Raw genomic sequence first — 17,595 nt, forward strand, 5'->3', positions numbered from 1 at the left:
GCCGTGCCATCCTTAGTGTGTTATGTGCTCCCTCATGCAGTTTGGAGCATCATATCCCAATGTGACCACATCTACTGGCAGCAAATATGGAGAATCTTTAGAGCAGACTTTTTTCTGTGGAGTCCGGGTCTTTTAATCAGAACTTACCAGCCCACTCCTTAAACAATAATTACTAGGAGAGCAGGATCTAGTGATTGAGTTATATAAACCAGAATACACCCCTTAAATTGGAGGAGAGTTAAATTTTCCCAAGTTCTGTGAGGAAGAGGTGAATTCTTGCGCAAAATTGAGTTCCTTTGAGCAAGAAAGAAGGTGGCCACTGGATGGTGGTCTGACCATCTATAGCATCTGCTTCACTTCTGTGAAATTCTACACTCATCACAGCATGTTTAGCCTTTTGCAGTTCATGTCTTGACGTGGATTAGAAGGCATAGGAGAAAGAATCAGCACCTAATAGGGGAGAAGCAATAAAAGGAGTGTTATCAGTTAGAGGACTGGGGTACTGATGGAGGCTGGAAAAGCAGGGAAGCCCAACTGTCACTGCTATCCTATTTCAAGGCCATCAAAACCCACCAACTTGATAGCTGTGCTAGGTAGCATTCTTTTTTTTTCCTATTTTAATTGCAAAGTTACATATGCTTGTTGGGAAAAAGCCAGTCAATGAAGAAATGTATATTGTACAACATACTCAATGAAAGTCCTCTGTATTAAAGCAAAAAATAAAAATTCTCTCTGTGTTCTAACTTCATGTTTGTAGTTTCAGATACAGGTCTTCCAAATTTGTCTATACCATGTATTAATAAGTGCTAAGTGCATATATATATATTTAAAAAATAAGTAATCATATATATATTTATATATATCTTCAACAATGTAATGTCTGATAGAATAATATTCAGCAGGAAATAATTTAAGATTTCCAAGCATTAGGAATTAAGCTCAAGGATGCCCTTCTAGCCTTCGAGTCAGACCAAGGCTGACCATTAAAACTCAGTTGTGATATACGTGTACTCTTTTGTACCATCCCCACATGTGGCTACTGAGCCCTTATTATGCCACCAGTGCAGCCAGAACTGAATTGATTTTTAAAAAATATTTATTTATGTATTTGTCTGTGCCAGGTCTTAATTGCAGCATGTTCAGTTTTTAGTTAGCCTCCCCGTTAGGACTCAAGCATTCAAACTCTTTTTTAAAAAATGTTGATTTATTGATTGATTTTTGATGGTGCTGGGTGTTCATTAGTGAAGTCACTCCGGACTATAGCCTCTCAGGCTCCTCCATCCATGGAATTTTCCAGGCAAGAGTACTGGAGTGGGTTGCCATTTCCTTCTCCAGGGGATCTTCCTGACCCAGGGACTGAACCTGGGTCTCCCTCATTGCAGGCAGACGCTTTGCCAGCTGGCATTGCCGCGTGTGTTTCTCTAGCTGCAGGACACCAGCTTCCCATTGCTGTGGCTTCTCTTGTAGAGCACAGGCTTCAGTAGTTGCAGCATGTGTGCTCAGTAGTTGTGCCTCCTGGTCTCTGGAGCACAGACTCAATAGTCGTGGAGTATGGGCTTAGTATTTCCACAGCTTGTGGGATTTTCCCTCATCAAGGATTAGACCCGTGTCTCCTGTATCAGCAGGTGGATTCTTTACCACTGAGTCACCAGGGAAGCCTCATGCAAACTCTTAGCTGTGGCATTTGGGATCTAGTTCCCAAATCAGTTCTCTCTGATCAAGGAGCAAACCCCCTGCTTTGGGGGTGTGGAGTCTTAGCCACTGGACCACCAAGGAAGCCCCCCTGAATCATTAATTTTAATTAAGTTTACATTTCAGTAGCCATGTGTGACTAGACTAGTAGCTACTCTATTGGTTAGTGCAGTGTTGATGATTGGAAAGTGACTGCAATGCCTACAGCCTAAAAGAGTATCTTTGGTGCTCGCTTCGGCAGCACATATACTAAAATTGGAACCATACAGAGAAGATTAGCATGGCCCCTGCACAAGGATGACACGCAAATTCATGAAGCATTCCATATTTTTTTTCACACCAGTCAGAATGGCTGCAATCCATAAGTCTACAAGCAATAAATGCTGGAGAGGGTGTGGAGAAAAGGGAACTCTCTTACACTGTTGGTGGGAATGCAAACTAGTACAGCCACTATGGAGAACAGTGTGGAGATTCCTTAAAAAACTGGAAATAGAACTGCCTTATGATCCAGCAATCCCACTGCTGGGCATACACACTGAGGAAACCAGAATTGAAAGAGACACGTGTACCCCAATGTTCATCGCAGCACTGTTTATAATAGCCAGGACATGGAAGCAACCTAGATGCCCATCAGCAGATGAATGGATAAGAAAGCTGTGGTACATATACACAATGGAGTATTACTCAGCCATTAAAAAGAATACATTTGAATCAGTTCTAATGAGATGGATGAAACTGGAACCTATTATACAGAGTGAAGTAAGCCAGAAAGAAAAACACCAATACAGTATACTAACGCATATATATGGAATTTAGAAAGATGGTAACAATAACCCTGTGTACGAGACAGCAAAAGAGACACTGATGTATAGATCAGTCTTATGGACTCTGTGGGAGAGGGAGAGGGTGGGGAGATTTGGGAGAATAGCATTGAAACATGTATAATATCATGTATGAAACGAGTCGCCAGTCCAGGTTTGATGCACGGTACTGGATGCTTGGGGTTGGTGCACTGGGACGACCCAGAGGGAGGGTAGGGGAGGGAGGAGGGAGGAGGGTTCAGGATGGGGAACGCGGGTATACCTGTGGCGGATTCATTTCAATATTTGGCAAAACTAATAAAATATTTTAAAGTTTAAAAAAAAAAAAAAAAGAGTATCTTTGCCAGGAAAGCAATGTGCCTTCCGGCTTCTGTAGAACTGAAACTACTTTCCCCACAGGCTCAGGAAGGGCAATTAGCATATCACGTTAACTGTGTGGAGGTCGAGGGAAGGGCAAGATGGGTGAGGATTTGGAAGCATTCAGGCCCAGAGACACATGCAGTATTTAGGGTAACTTGAAATGGCAACCCACTCCAGTACTCTTGCCTGGAAAATTCCATGGATGGAGGAGCATGGTAGGCTACAGCCCATGTGGTTGCAGACTCGGACACAACTGAGCAACTTCGCTTTCCCTTTTCTCACTGTTATTGCTGTTTTGCTTTGGACTTTTCAATAGAATCTTGACTTTATATGTTTTAGATCTTTGTCACCATGCCTATACTTTTATGTCTCATGTCTGGATTTGTTGTTGTTGTTGTTCAAAAAAACCCCTATCTCATTTCCTCATTTTGCTCCCACCTGTACAATCAGGGATGGCTCATATGTACTTGGAAGTGGGTTGGGGCAACATGTGGATTTACTTTCATTTTGGTTTGGTTTCCTGTAGATTATTCAATTAGAAAGAGTTTGTGGCAAATTTGGCAATACCCAGAACTCCAATCAACTCTGCTTTACAGAAGTGAGTTGCAGGTGTTTCGTGGGTATACTTGTTTTTCTTTGGTACACAATATTTCATTGTTATTCACCAAGGTTTTAGAAGGGAGTGATGAATAGATAGGAAGAGAATTGTTGTATTTTATTTTTATGGCGTTCTTTGTTTATTATTTGTATTGATTTTGATAGTCCCATATCTGAAACAATGTTTTCAGAATGCAGAATAACAGGCAGGCAAAGCATGGTGTTTTTTTTTTTTTTTTTCTTTTTCTTGATTAGTTTTTATACATGATTATTGTTTCAAAATTCTGGAATGACATTTGAACTCTGCTTTCTACTTTGCATTTCCCTCTCAGTTATTGGTTGATTGATCTGCTGTCTCTCTCTGTAGCCTCAGCATCTGGAGTTCTCACAGCTCCTGCATGCACCCTGGCCTTTAACAACGTGCAGAGCTTGAGACTCAGGTCTGCTATCCTGCCCTTGCTTCAGTGGGAGTAGATGTCTCTCTTTCATCTCTCAGAGTGATAGCTTACTGTGAACAATGTCGGATTTGTGATCTCCAGAGAAAATTTAGCTTCAGGACCAGGGACCAGCCTTGATCACTCAAGAGCTTTTGTATAGCAGAGTTTTATTAAAGTATAAAAAGGGACAGAGAAAGCTTCTGAAATAGACATCAGAAGAGGGATGGAGAATGCCCCCTCCCTAGTCTTAGCAAGGGAGTTATATACTTTTTAAATTGATTATTACAGTAAATCAGAAGAATGTATCAAGCTTTTAAGAGTCTTACTAGACCCACTCTCACAATTTACATTTTAAGATGACAGAATTAGAACTAACAATAGAAAGATCTTACCAGACTCACTCGCATAATATACATTTTAGGATAACAGGATTAGTCAGAAGGTTTTCAACTAGGAGAAACTGTCCTCAAGCTGGACATATTGTTGTTATATAATCCTTAGTACAGAGTTTAAGCTGAGCTGTTTTATTGTGTAATCATCAGCTCTGGGCGTAAAGAAAAAAACATTTTATGTGACTAAGGAATGTAGAAAAAATGTCCTTTTCTCCTCCCTGGGAACTCCAGATCCCTATCTACTCTTTGGGAGCCCCAGACCCCTCTCTCCTCCTAGGGGACCCCGGACTTCTTATCAACCTGCCTAGGAACTGACTCTCTCAAGGGCATTTTGCACACCATTCTGTAACAACAGTAGGAGGAGGAGCTAACCACTGATACCAGTTTCTGTGATTCAGGCTTTGTTCCAAAGGCCTCACATTTACCCATTTGCTTCATTTTTATGACAACCATCTCTGATTGGTGCTATTGTTATCCCCATTTTACAGATGAGGAAACTGAGACACAGGGAGACAAAGTTATCCACCAATGCCTCTGTACCCTTAGGTTAGACTTGAATGCTTTTTCTTCTTGCTCCAAGTTTCCTGCATCCCCTGGGGTGCTGAGTGCCTCTCACTTACCACGTTCCATGGAACTCATGCTATTATTGGACTGTGGTCCTGCAGACATGGTAACATTAGAAAAGCAGGTCTGGGTGTATCTATCTTCTCTAGCTCTTCTTGGGTAAGGCAAGCTGCTATTCAGCTTTGTGTTCATGCTTGACACACACTAGGTACTCCATAAATTTTAGTTGAACAAATAAGTCAGTGAGTGGGAGAGTAGAGTTTGTGCCTATCCAAAAGAATTGAAATCAGGATCTGATCTTGAAGAGATATGTGCTTCCATGCTCACTGTGGCTTTATTCACAATATCCAAGACACAGAAACAGCATAAGTGTTCATAATCAGAAGAATGAATAAAGACAACCAAAGCATCCATCAGTAGATGAATGAATAAAGAAGATGTGATATATATATACATACATAAATATATATTTAGAATGTTGGAATACATTGGAATATATTATTGGAATATATGTTGAACTATATATATTCTATATATATGGAATATTTCATATATTCATATGAATATTTCATATGTATATTAGCATATACATATATGAAAAATATCACAATGGAATGTTATTCAACCATGATAGATAAGGAAATCCTACTATTTGCAACAACATGAATGGATTTTGATGACAAAATGAAATAAATGAGAGGAAAGATGAATACCAAATGAAATCACTCATGTAGGATCTAAAATAGTCAAACTCATTGAAATAGAGTAGAATGACAGTTTCCAGGGGCTGGGGAGGGACAGAAAGAGGAAAATGTTAGTCAGAAAGTGGGCAGTTTCTATTATGCAAGTTGGATAAGTCCCGGAGATCTGCTCTATAGCATAGAGCCTGTAGCTAATAATACTAAATTGTGTACTTAATATTTGTTTATGGTAGATCTTATATTGTGTTCTCACCACACACACAGAGTCAGTTTTCCCCATATAATAGGGTGGGGAGAAACTTTGGGAGGTGATAAATATGCTTATAGCCTTGATGGTGGTGATGGTTTCACAGGTATATACTTACCTCAATTAAGTGGTGAAGAAAAATAACAGTCAGTGGTTACTATATTGTCTACTGACCTCCTCCATGTGACAGCTTGAAAGTGGATGGGATCTGCAGTTTGATAGCCAGGTTATGCTTTTAATTGTCTGTTTATGCTGCTATGGTATTCCCCATCACAGCCCCCTCTGTGTCATCAAAACACTCACATGGCTGCTGTCAGAGTCAGAGGGAACATTCATTGAGCAGCAGTTGAATTTCCTCCCCTTTTCTACCCCAGTGGCCATTGAGGGGAGGCCAGGTATCTCTGGCTGCAAGCAGGCTCAGCTTTGAGAGCTTCAGTTTGGAAAATCCAGTGATGTGAGTAACCGTTAGTCTCTGCTTTTGCCTGTGATGCAAGCCTGTTTGCTCCAAACTGAGACCACATCCTTCCTGCTGGGTTGTGACTGCTATAAATTCATCTAGTTTCTTCTCCGGCTGTTCCCGAGGCTGACGTCTGGGTGAGTCCAGCTCTGTGGAGCCGGGTGGCTGAAATAGCCTGGGGAAGAGTGGGGAAATTGTTTCAAGGGGCAGAATTTGACTAGAGGTTCCTTCTGCCAGCCTTCAAGTCTATCCTTCAACAATGTTTCTGGAATGTTTCTTTTACGTTTATCAATATTTGGTCGCTATGTGTGCCAGTGCATGTGTGTGGGGAGTGGGGGTCAGGAACAGTGACCATGGCTCACACTCATTCCCCTAGGAAGTGGATAGATGGGATGCATATAAGGAAATGAGCATATTTAGAAACCAAGGGACAGAGAAGGTAAGGGTCAGGGTGGGGGTGCACTAAGGTTAGGGATACGGTAGCACAGAGGAGAGGCAGAGTCCTGATGTGGATGGAAAGACTGATGCAATGGGACCTGAGAGGGTTGGCAGAGCTGGTGGATCTGTCTGGTAACCCCTCTCCTCCTGCCACCTGCCAAATGCATAGGGGATGGACTTGACAGGGGCAGCGAGGGGTGGGCGATGCATGATGCAAGGAGTGGAGAGGCAGGAATGGAGACAGGAGTGTTGAACATGTTTAAAATGTCTTGAACATTAAAACTGGGCTTTTACGAATTCCAGTTTGGAGAGTTTGAAAGCTTCATAAGCTTTCCCTGGTGGCTCAGATGGCAAAGAATCTTCCTGCAATGCAGGAGACCTGGGCTCATAGGGCTTCTCCCTTCCTATAATTCTTTTCTAAGTTCAATAATATGAAGAGTTCAATTCCAAACAAAGCCAATGTGCTTATCCATCCAAAATCTAGAAATTGTGTATGATCAAGAGATATAGCCGCTGATTTCAAGTCTTTGTGGAACTTGAAGTCTAGTTAGGAAACCGAGACATTGAACATTACAATGAGATTGTGTGATAAAACCTGGGAAAGTGCTTTTGTTTTTTAACAATCTGATTTTTGGTTTTCCTTGGTGGCTCAGACGGTTAAGAATCTGCCTGCAATGCAGGATGGGTTCGATCTCTGGGTAAGGAAGATCCCCTGGAGAAGGAAATTGCAAACCACTCCAGTATTCTTACCTGGAGAATTTTAAAGGAGCCTGGTGGGCTACAGTCCACGGGGTTACAAAGAGTCGGACACAACTGAGCAACTAACACTTTCACTTTCATCTATATTTTGTTATCATCTTCAACCATTTTTTCCTGCTATGTGACTGAGATACCTACCTAAATGGTGGAAGAAATGGTCTCACACTTTTTATGCAGAGAAAAATGCAATGTTAGGGGCATGACTCAGAAATCAGTGACCCTAGTGTAAATCCTGGCTTTGTCCCTCCTGGCTGTGAAACTCTGGGCAAGTCAGTTAGCCTAAGACTCAGTTTCTACTTCCATACCATGGAACTAGGAATATAATTTTTCAGTTTTGTACATCAGTATAGCACCTAACTCATGGGAAGCTCTCAATAAATGTGAGTTCTAATAATTATTATAATTGTGAATTTTGCAAGGAGACATTAAAGAAATGTATATATTTATCATTCTTCCTTATTACCCCAAGTTCCATCCCATTTCAGTTTTAATCAATCAATGTGTTGATAAAGGGTTTGTTGCAGATTATGCCTTCCTCTGCATGCTTCTATGTTCTCTTTCCTTCTCTCTAGACATATGCTGTTCTGTTATCACCATAATTACTCATTCCTAGTATTCTTTCTTCTCTTGTCCCTTATTCATCTTTCCTTGGTTCGAAACAGAAACAAGAAACCAGAGTCTTTCAGTTGGGAGGAAGGTAAAAAAATCTTTTCCACTCTGCCATTTTATAGATGAGGAAACTGAAGTTGAAAAATAGTGGAGAGATTGCCCAGGGTCATACATAGCCAGTAATCAGTGGGATCAAAGTTCTCTTGGTGATACATCAAGACGGCATCAGGAAGCGCTTTAAGACTACGTTGCACTGTTAATGTGATTGTGTTGGTGATTTTGTTTCTCTCCATAGGGGCACCTTTCTTCCATGGCTCAGGACACACACCTGGGTTGAGCCAATAGAAAGACTTTCTGGTAAGAATTTGACTCATTTTTAAAAGCTAAAGATGGCAACTTGTTCGAATCCAGTGATATTTTTTTCCTTTCAATATTCTGGGTTTTTGATACTTTAATTCTTTCTGAGGGTAAATTTCTGAAAAGACTTCTTAACCATATGCTATTTGCACCACCTAACTTCCAAGTGTGGATTTATGCCCAAGGACTCTGACCGGGTGTGCAGATGAGAATGGTAAGTGTCCGCTGCAAGCTGGCTCGTTACCTGGAGGACCTGGAAGACATAGACTTTAAGAAATTCAAGATGCATTTAGAAGACTATCCCAGTCAGAAGGGCTGCACCTCAATTCCTCGGGGTCAGACAGAAAAAGCAGATCACGTGGATCTAGCCACTCTGATGATTGATTTCAACGGCGAAGAGAAGGCATGGGCCATGGCCAAGTGGATTTTTGCTGCAATCAACAGGAGAGACCTTTATGAGAAAGCTAAGAGGGAAGAGCCAGAATGGGGTGAGTGGAATGAAGACAGTACTTTTTTTAAATCATGATAAAATATACATAAGATAAAATTTACTATCAGCCATTTTTAGTGTATGATGCAGTGGTGGTAAGCTCATTCACACAGTTGTTCAATCTCCAGAACTCTTTTTCATCTTGCAAAACTCTGTACCCATGAAACAATTCTACCCTCCCCTCAGCCCCTGACAACCACTTTCTGTCTCTACGAATTTGACTATTCTAGTACCTTTTATAAGTGAAACCATAGATTATTTGTCTTTTTGTGTAGCAGCATAAACTTCCTCAAGCTTCACTCACATTGTCTCATATGTCAGGATTTCATTCTTTTTTAAGGTGGAATAATATTTTGTGATATGTGTATACCACAGTTTGTTCATTCATTCATCCATCAATGGACTTTCTAATTGCTTTTAGCTTTTGACTATTGTGAATAATGCTTCTATGAACATGGTTGTACAAATCTCTTTGAGATCTTGCTTTCAATTCTTTTGGGTTTATTTCCAGAAGTGGAATTACTGGCTTATATGGTAAATTCTAGTTTAATTTTTTGAGGAATTGCCATAATGTTTTCCACAGTAGATGCACCATTTTACATTCCCACTAACAGTGCACAAGGGTTCTAATTTCTTCAAATCCTTACTAACATTTATGTTTTCTTTTTTTAATAGTAGCCGTCCTAATGGGCATGAGATGGTATCTCATTTGTATTTCCCTATTGACTAGTGATATTGAACCTCTTCTCATGTGCTTGTTAGTCATTTGCTTATCTTTGGAGAAATGTCTATACAATTCCTTTCCCATGTTTTAAATGGGTTGTTTGTCTTTTGCTGTTGACCTTTAGGAGTCCTTTATATATATATATGGAGAAGGAAATGGCAAGCCACTCCAGTATTCTTGCCTGGAAAATCCCATGGACCGAGGAGCCTGGTGGGCTACAGTCCATGGGCTCGCAAAGAGTTGGACATGACTGAGTGACTTCATTTTCATTTCATTTATATATATATATATATCCTGGATATTAACCTCTTATCAAATATATGATTTGGAAATATTTTCTCCCATTCTGAGGGTTGTCTTTTCACTCTGTTGATGGTATCCTTTGACAAATCAAAGCTGATATGTTTGTTTTTTAATCACTTATTATCTTGGCTTTATCATCTATTTTTTCTTCTCATGATAGTGCTATGAGAAGATGGAGGAAAGCAGTTTTCTTTTTTCTAACTCCTTTAAAAACCTGTCAGGGCTCACATACCCATAAGAACCTTCTTTAATTAGTTACACTTGATTCACATCTCTCCTGGGCCTGGACTTTCTCCAAGTCTTCATCTAGCATCTAAGTATCTACCTGCATGGTCAACAGACTTGGATCTCTGTTTCCCATGGCTTGGGGGCAATCTCTCAGCTTATAGAAGTATGTAATTTCTGCAGAAAAGCTTTTCCTATGGCCATTAATTTGGGCGTTGGAATTAGTGAAAGAAATCCTCTTCATCTCTGTGGACATATGGTGAGGTTCTTCCTTCTGGCTTGGGTGAGCAAGGGAAGGGTACAAGAAAGGGCTCAGAGGAACCTAGAAAATCACAAGATGATGATGTTGAGCTAGTAAAAAAGAGTAATAAAAATGAATCAATGTTTCTGAAACAGACAAAAATGGTGGTGTATATGTAGTACCTCTATGCCATTTGAAGTCAGTTTTATAGACTTAAACTTCTGTTTTCTAATGAATTATTTTCGGATTACCCTGTTTTTTCTTCTAACCTTGTTTTGTCCATGTTGGCATATCTAAAGTTAATTAAAAAGTATTTATACTGGCAAATATAAAATAGATCAGCGGATCACAAGCAGAGTGAGGTGGGGAAGAAATATGGATCTAATGAGGGAGATAAAAAATAGGTGCATGAAGGCAGGTGTGTTTATCAGTGTGATGTTATAAACAAATTGTGTATAATGGCTTAATTATAATTGTGTCAGTATTGACATTCTCAATAACCATTTTAAAGTGTAATAGTCAAGGTTGCTTCTCTGGTGGCTCAGATGGTAAAGAATCTTCTTGCAATGTGGGAGACCTGAGTTCGATCCCTGGGTTGGGAAAACCCTTTGGAGAAGGGAATGGCAACCGACTCCAGTATTCTTGCTTGGAGAATTCCATGGACAGAGGAGCATGGCAGGCTACAGTTCATGGGGTCACAAAGAGTCAGACAAGACTGAGGGACTGAGACTTTCACTTGCAATCGTGGTTGCAGAAGTAGTTCACTAAGCAGATTTTATGGATTTTATTTATTCCTCACAATAACCCTGTGCTTTTTCAAATAAGTTTTCAATTTCATTATACTAAGTGAAATAAGCCAATCACAAAAAGACAAATATTCTGTGATTCCATTATAAGAAGTACCTAGAGTAGACAAATTCATAGAGACAAAGTGATGGTTTCTAGGGGCTGCAATGAATAGGGAATGAAGAACTGTTGTTTAATGGATATAAAGAATTTCATTTTCACCAGATGAAAAATAATTCTGGAGAATGGTTGCAAAACCATGTGAAATGAGCCTGGAAAAAGTTATAGTTGTCCATAGCTGTGTTCTAACCAGAGCCAAGCCTGGATTCAATGCCAAGAGTCTCTTTGGTCGAATAACCATTATACCATTTGGCATAGGTTTTGGGGGTGAAAGAATTATACCTAGGGTTAGAAGTTTTTGTTTTTTGTTTCAGGGGGTTGGCTAGTGTTATATTTTAGGTAAAAATTAAGTTTTGCTCTTGGTTTGAGTTAATGTTTAGATTTTATTTTGTGATTTTGTGTGTGGGGGGTTAAGAGCATTTGCATTCAGAATAAGTAGACACCTCAGGAATCTTTTATATAGCTCTGGAGTTCCTGCCCACCTAAATTTACCTGTCCCATGCATTTTCCCTGGTACCTATCTCTTGTTCTGCTGTGTCTAATTTCTCCTATAAGATACTTCTTTTGGATGTGTAATTTATTGATTGTTTAGGTCTGTAATTCTCAACTGTGGATGCATGTGGGGCTTTTAAAATAAAAAGGTGCCTTCTACTTGATACTCTGTAATGACCTATATGGGAGTAGAATCTAAAACCGAGTGTGTATGTGTGTATATATATATATATATATATATATATATACACATATATATAAAAGTGTGATTCACTTTTCTGTACAGCAGAAAACTAACACAACATTGTAAATCAACTGTACTCCAGTAAAAATTATTTTAAAAATAGATAAATATAATGGTGCCTGGGCTCCACCTCAGAGAACTGAAGAAGGATCATTAGGAGTAGAGTCCTAGAATCAATACTTTTAAAACTTTCTAAGTGAATCTAAAGTTAGTCAAAATTCTGAATTAGATATAAGTCAGATGGGTTACTCTTGCTCTTGAAGAATTCTGAATTAGATATAAGTCAGATGGGTTATTCTTGCTCTTGAAGATTCCAAATATGGGTCAGATGAATTCCAGGCATTTGGGCTCAAGGATAGATGATACTGCTGGCCTTTGGCCATCCTGGGGATACCTGAGAGTGTGGGGATGGTCTCAAAACCAGAGCACAAGGGAGGGAGTCTGCCAAAGCTAAATAAGGATGAGAAACTTTGATGCCTCATATGTTTGCCTTCTGATTTCCAAGCTTGGGAGATAGGTTCCAAGCCTGGATACAATGAGGACACAATATTAGTTGGTATCCATTGCTTTGAAATTAGGAGTACAGGAATGCCTCCAACTGGACATTCAACTGAGCTGTATTTTGGTTTGGGAGATGTTCACGGCAGGTGGCTTTGACCTGTGCCAGGTGCTGGCTATTGGATTTCAATTGTTTTTGCTATTCAGTCGCTCAGTTGTGTCTGACTCTGAGACCCCATGGACTGTAGCACGCCAGGCTTCCCTGTCCTTCACCATCTTCTGGAGCTTGCTCAATCTCATGTCCATTGAGTCCGTGATACCATCCAATCATCTTGTCCTCTGTCATCCCGTTCTCCTCCTGCCTTCGATCTTTCCCAGCATCAGAGTCTTTTCTAATGAGTTGGCTCTTTGCATCAGGTGGTCAAAGTATTGGAGTTTCAGCTTCAGAATCAGTCCTTCCATTGAATATTCAGGGTTAATTTCCTTTAGGATTGACTGGTTTGAACTTCTTGCAGTCCACAAGACTCTCAAGGGTCTTCTCCAACACCACAGTTTGAGAGCATCAATTCTTTGGTGCTCAGCCTTCTTTATGGTCCAACTCTCACATCCATACATGACTACTGGAAAAACCATAGCTTTGACTAGATGGACCTTTGTCATTAGGTTTCAATGACATCACCTTAATCAGGAGTCCTGGTTTTTGACACTTTGTATTTTCTTCCTTTATTTCTCAGAGAATGCAAATATTTCTGTGCTAAGTCAGGAGGAAAGCCTTGAAGAAGAATGGATGGGTTTACTGGGATACCTTTCCAGAATCTCTATTTGTAGGAAAAAAAAAGGTAAGCAATGTAGTTGGTATTTCTGATTGGGTTTAGAGACCTGGTTCTGTAGGTACTTGAAGCTCAGAAGGTGGATAACTTGGTGATCCTAACATGTTCCTTGGGGTGAAAAGGTCTGTCTTAGGAAATCCACTTTAGCTTAAGAAATAGATGCATGTTTCCCTCCTTGCAGTCCCAGAACCGTGGGTGGGCAACTGAATGTTTCAGGTTTTATAGGGCATGAGCTGCAGACTATGTAAAGGAGTAAGATTGAATGAAGAAAGACTTTCTGGCCAGGGCCAATGCATATGGCACTTTGTTGTTCTTCTGTTCAACTGTGTCTAGGAAGATTTCGACACCCTACATTTTCTGGGGCTATCCATACCCCAGGCAGTGGCGAGAAATTGCAACTCCCATTCTTCAATATCAGTTTCCATTCCTTAGAGACCACCAGCCCCTGTTGATAGCTTGTCTCTGGTGGATGTGATCAAGCTTCTTCTGAAGTCTAACTTTCTGTCTCTGACACAGATTACTGTAAGAAGTACAGAAAATATGTGAGAAGCAAATTCCAGTGTATTAAAGACAGGAATGCCCGTCTGGGTGAGAGCGTGAACCTCAACAAACGCTTCACCAGGCTGCGTCTCATCAAGGAACACAGGAGCCAACAGGAGAGGGAGCATGAGCTCCTGGCCATTGGTAGGACCTGGGCCAAGATACAGGATAGCCCTGTGAGTTCTGTGAACTTGGAATTGCTGTTTGATCCTGAGGACCAGCACTCTGAGCCTGTGCACACAGTGGTATTCCAGGGAGCAGCGGGCATTGGGAAAACAATACTGGCTAGGAAGATCATGTTGGACTGGGCATCAGAGAAACTTTACCAGGATAGATTTGACTATTTGTTTTACATTCACTGCCGGGAGGTGAGCCTTGGGACGCAGAGGAGTCTGGGGGACCTGATCGCCAGCTGCTGCCCTGGCCCAAACCCACCCATAGGCAAGATTGTAAGCAAGCCTTCCAGGATCCTCTTCCTCATGGACGGCTTTGATGAGCTGCAAGGTGCCTTTGATGAGCACACAGAAGCACTCTGCACAAACTGGCGGAAGGTGGAGCGGGGAGACATTCTCCTGAGCAGCCTCATCAGAAAAAGACTGCTTCCTGAGGCCTCCCTCCTCATCACCACAAGACCCGTGGCCCTGGAGAAACTTCAGCACTTGCTGGGCCAGGCTCGTCATGTGGAGATCCTGGGTTTCTCAGAGGCCAGGAGGAAGGAATATTTCTTAAAGTATTTCTCAGATGAGCAGCAAGCAAGGGAAGCCTTCAGACTGATTCAGGAGAATGAGATCCTCTTCACCATGTGCTTTATTCCTCTGGTCTGCTGGATTGTGTGCACTGGGCTGAAACAGCAGATGGATAGTGGTAAGAGTCTTGCTCGGACATCCAAGACCACCACTGCAGTGTATATCTTCTTCCTCTCCAGTTTGTTGCAATCTCAGGGAGGGAGCCAGGAGAACCACAACTCTGCTACCCTCTGGGGTCTCTGCTCACTGGCTGCAGATGGAATCTGGAACCAGAAAATCCTATTTCAGGAGTGTGATCTCAGAAATCATGGCCTGCAGAAGGCAGATGTGTCTGCTTTCTTGAGGATGAACCTGTTCCAAAAGGAAGTGGACTGCGAGAAATTCTACAGCTTCATCCACATGACTTTCCAGGAGTTCTTTGCTGCCATGTACTACCTGCTGGAAGAAGATAATCATGGGGAGATGAGGAACACGCCTCAGGCTTGTTCAAAGCTTCCCAACCGAGATGTGAAGGTCCTTCTCGAAAACTACGGCAAATTCGAAAAGGGATATCTGATTTTTGTTGTCCGTTTCCTCTTTGGCCTTATAAACCAGGAGAGAACCTCCTACTTAGAGAAAAAACTGAGTTGTAAGATCTCTCAGAAAATCAGGCTGGAGCTGCTGAAATGGATTGAAGCAAAAGCCAATGCCAAGACACTACAGATTGAGCCCAGCCAGCTGGAATTGTTCTATTGTTTGTATGAGATGCAGGAGGAGGACTTTGTGCAAAGGGCCATGAGCCATTTCCCCAAAATTGAGATCAAGCTGTCCACCAGAATGGACCATGTGGTTTCTTCTTTTTGTATTGAGAACTGTCGCCATGTGGAATCCCTTTCCTTGAGGTTGCTCCATAACTCACCCAAGGAGGAGGAAGAAGAGGAGGAAGTTAGACACTCTCATATGGACCGTTCTGTTCTCTCTGATTTTGAGGTGGCATATTCTCAGGGGTAAGGAGATCTTGCTTCAGGCAATTGGTACTATATGTCTTCTACTTTCTAGTCATCTGATTCTTGGCACTTGCTCTCTTTCCTTTGTTTTCAACAGTCTTGCAAATGCAGTTTCCATAGCTACAAAACAATGCCAGCATTACTTATTTCTACCAGACCCCTTCATTGGCAGATATTGACTAGCAGAGGAAGAGTAGGTGGACAAATGACATGAGAAAAAAGCCAATGAAACAATAAGCAAATGTTTGGTGGATGCCAATTTAGCACAATGTGTTATGTGAAAAAAATAATGGAAGAAAATGTTCATAAACTCAAATTGCTTGTAATTTACTTGGGACTTTATTGCTTAATAGCCTGTCACCTAAGGGGCAGAACAACCAGTATGATTCTGCCCAGGAACACAGAGGACAGAGGACCTCAGTGTGGGATGCTTGGGGGAGATTTCTTGGAGGAGTGAAGTTTGAGCTTGCCTTGAAAGATTGAGAGAATGTAGGTGGGTGGCAGAGATGGAAAAGGAAATTTTTATTACCTAGACAATCTCTTAAAAAAAAAATTTATTTTTGGCTATGCTAGGTCTTGCTGTGTGTGGGGTTTCTCTAGCTGCTGCAAGTAGAGGCCAGTCTCTAGTGGTGGTGCACAGGCTTCTCACTGGGGTGGCTTCTCTTGTTACAGAGCACAGGCTCTAGGCATGCAGGCTTCAGTAGTTGTGGCACGTGGGCTTAATTGGCTTGTACAGATGGAATCTTTCAGGAAGAGGGATTGAACTCATGTCACCTGCATGGGCAGGCAGATTCTTAACCACTGGATCACCAGAAAAGTCCTGGCAGTGGGGTCTTATATGAAGGAGACATGGATATGGTCTGAGGAAGAGCATTTACGTAGGAGAAAATGGGGAGGGACATGGCTTCACTGGAACAAGCAATGAAGGGAAATAGGGCTGGAAAGGATAGAGTGCTCCAAGGCCCTCACTTTGTGCTTGCAACCAGGCATTTGTCAACAGCTAGGGCTTCCCTGGTGGCTCAGATGGCAAAAAATCTGTCTGCAAAGCAGGAGACCCTGGTTTGTTCCCTGGGTCAGAAAGACCCCCGGAAGAAGGGTATGGCAACCCACTCCACTATTCTTGCCAGGAGAGTGGACAGAGGAGCCTGGTGACCTACAGTCCATGGGATCGCAAAGAGTTATACATGACTGAAGAACTAACACTGTCGTTTGTCAACAGCACCCACTTCAAGGTCTGTTTACTCAGTTGCTAGAGGGGTGGAAATCAGTTGTGTGTGTTCATTGAAAGGGTTGAGTTCCTTGACTTCTAAATCTTTGGGCAGAAACTACTACAGCTTCAGTGGCTGTGGGGAGCTGTCTGCTCTGTGAATGCTTGGGTTTGACCTCTATAGAGGACACTTGACGTGGGACAAAATTAAGGAGAAAAGAAGCTGGCCCTTTCACTGGCAGCAATAAGCTTTTAGCTCCCTCTCTTTTCCTTGGCATCGCTACCAGGATGACTTTTCTATTTATTTTTTGGTCATCAAGGACTACCTGCTGAGGCTTCAGTAGTGGCTAAGACCCAGGTCCTGTTCACAACAACTTACAGTTGGGTTGTGGGGCCAGGAAGGAAACCAGGGCTGTTGGTAGAGGGGGCGGGCTTTGGTAAGAATATTGGTGGAGTGCATCTGAAGCACACAGGGGGAGCCCTTGACCAGCTGGATCCTGAAGCATGGAGTATGAAAGAGCCAAGAATGTGCAAGGGGCAGCCTAGACCAAGGGGATGGTGGGTTCAAAGATGGGATGGGAAAGCAGGGTACATTTTAACAATGGCAAATAGTTCAGAATAGCTAGAAAGAAGATGGAAGAGGGAGAGAGCGAGAACAGGGGGGACTACAGCACCTCTGAAAGAGCCTAATATAGTTTGCAAATCCTGTGAACTTTCATTTTCAGTCTTTAG

The 17,595-nt window shown here is 41.7% G+C and overlaps 1 protein-coding gene and 1 non-coding gene across 8 annotated transcripts in view; both read left to right on the top strand.

Annotated features, from left to right (window-relative positions):
* The first annotated feature begins 1,917 nt into the window (after window positions 1-1,917).
* On the top strand, window positions 1,918-2,024 carry LOC112447650 (U6 spliceosomal RNA). Its single transcript, XR_003035830.1, has one exon. It is a non-coding gene; the product is annotated as a U6 spliceosomal RNA (small nuclear RNA).
* Window positions 2,025-6,164: 4,140 nt separating this feature from the next.
* Window positions 6,165-17,595, top strand: part of NLRP3 (NLR family pyrin domain containing 3) — a 49,424-nt gene continuing 37,993 nt past the window's right edge. For 5 of the 7 annotated variants that reach the window (XM_059888311.1, XM_059888312.1, XM_059888313.1 and 2 more), the window contains exons 1-3: window positions 6,412-8,919; window positions 13,289-13,393; window positions 13,901-15,656. In XM_059888311.1, the coding sequence (XP_059744294.1) occupies window positions 8,637-8,919; window positions 13,289-13,393; window positions 13,901-15,656 (2,144 nt within the window). In that variant the 5' untranslated portion in view covers window positions 6,412-8,636. 7 annotated transcript variants of the gene reach the window in all.

This window comes from Bos taurus, chromosome 7 (genome assembly GCF_002263795.3).
Source record: "Bos taurus isolate L1 Dominette 01449 registration number 42190680 breed Hereford chromosome 7, ARS-UCD2.0, whole genome shotgun sequence".
NCBI classification, from domain to species: Eukaryota; Metazoa; Chordata; class Mammalia; order Artiodactyla; family Bovidae; genus Bos; species Bos taurus.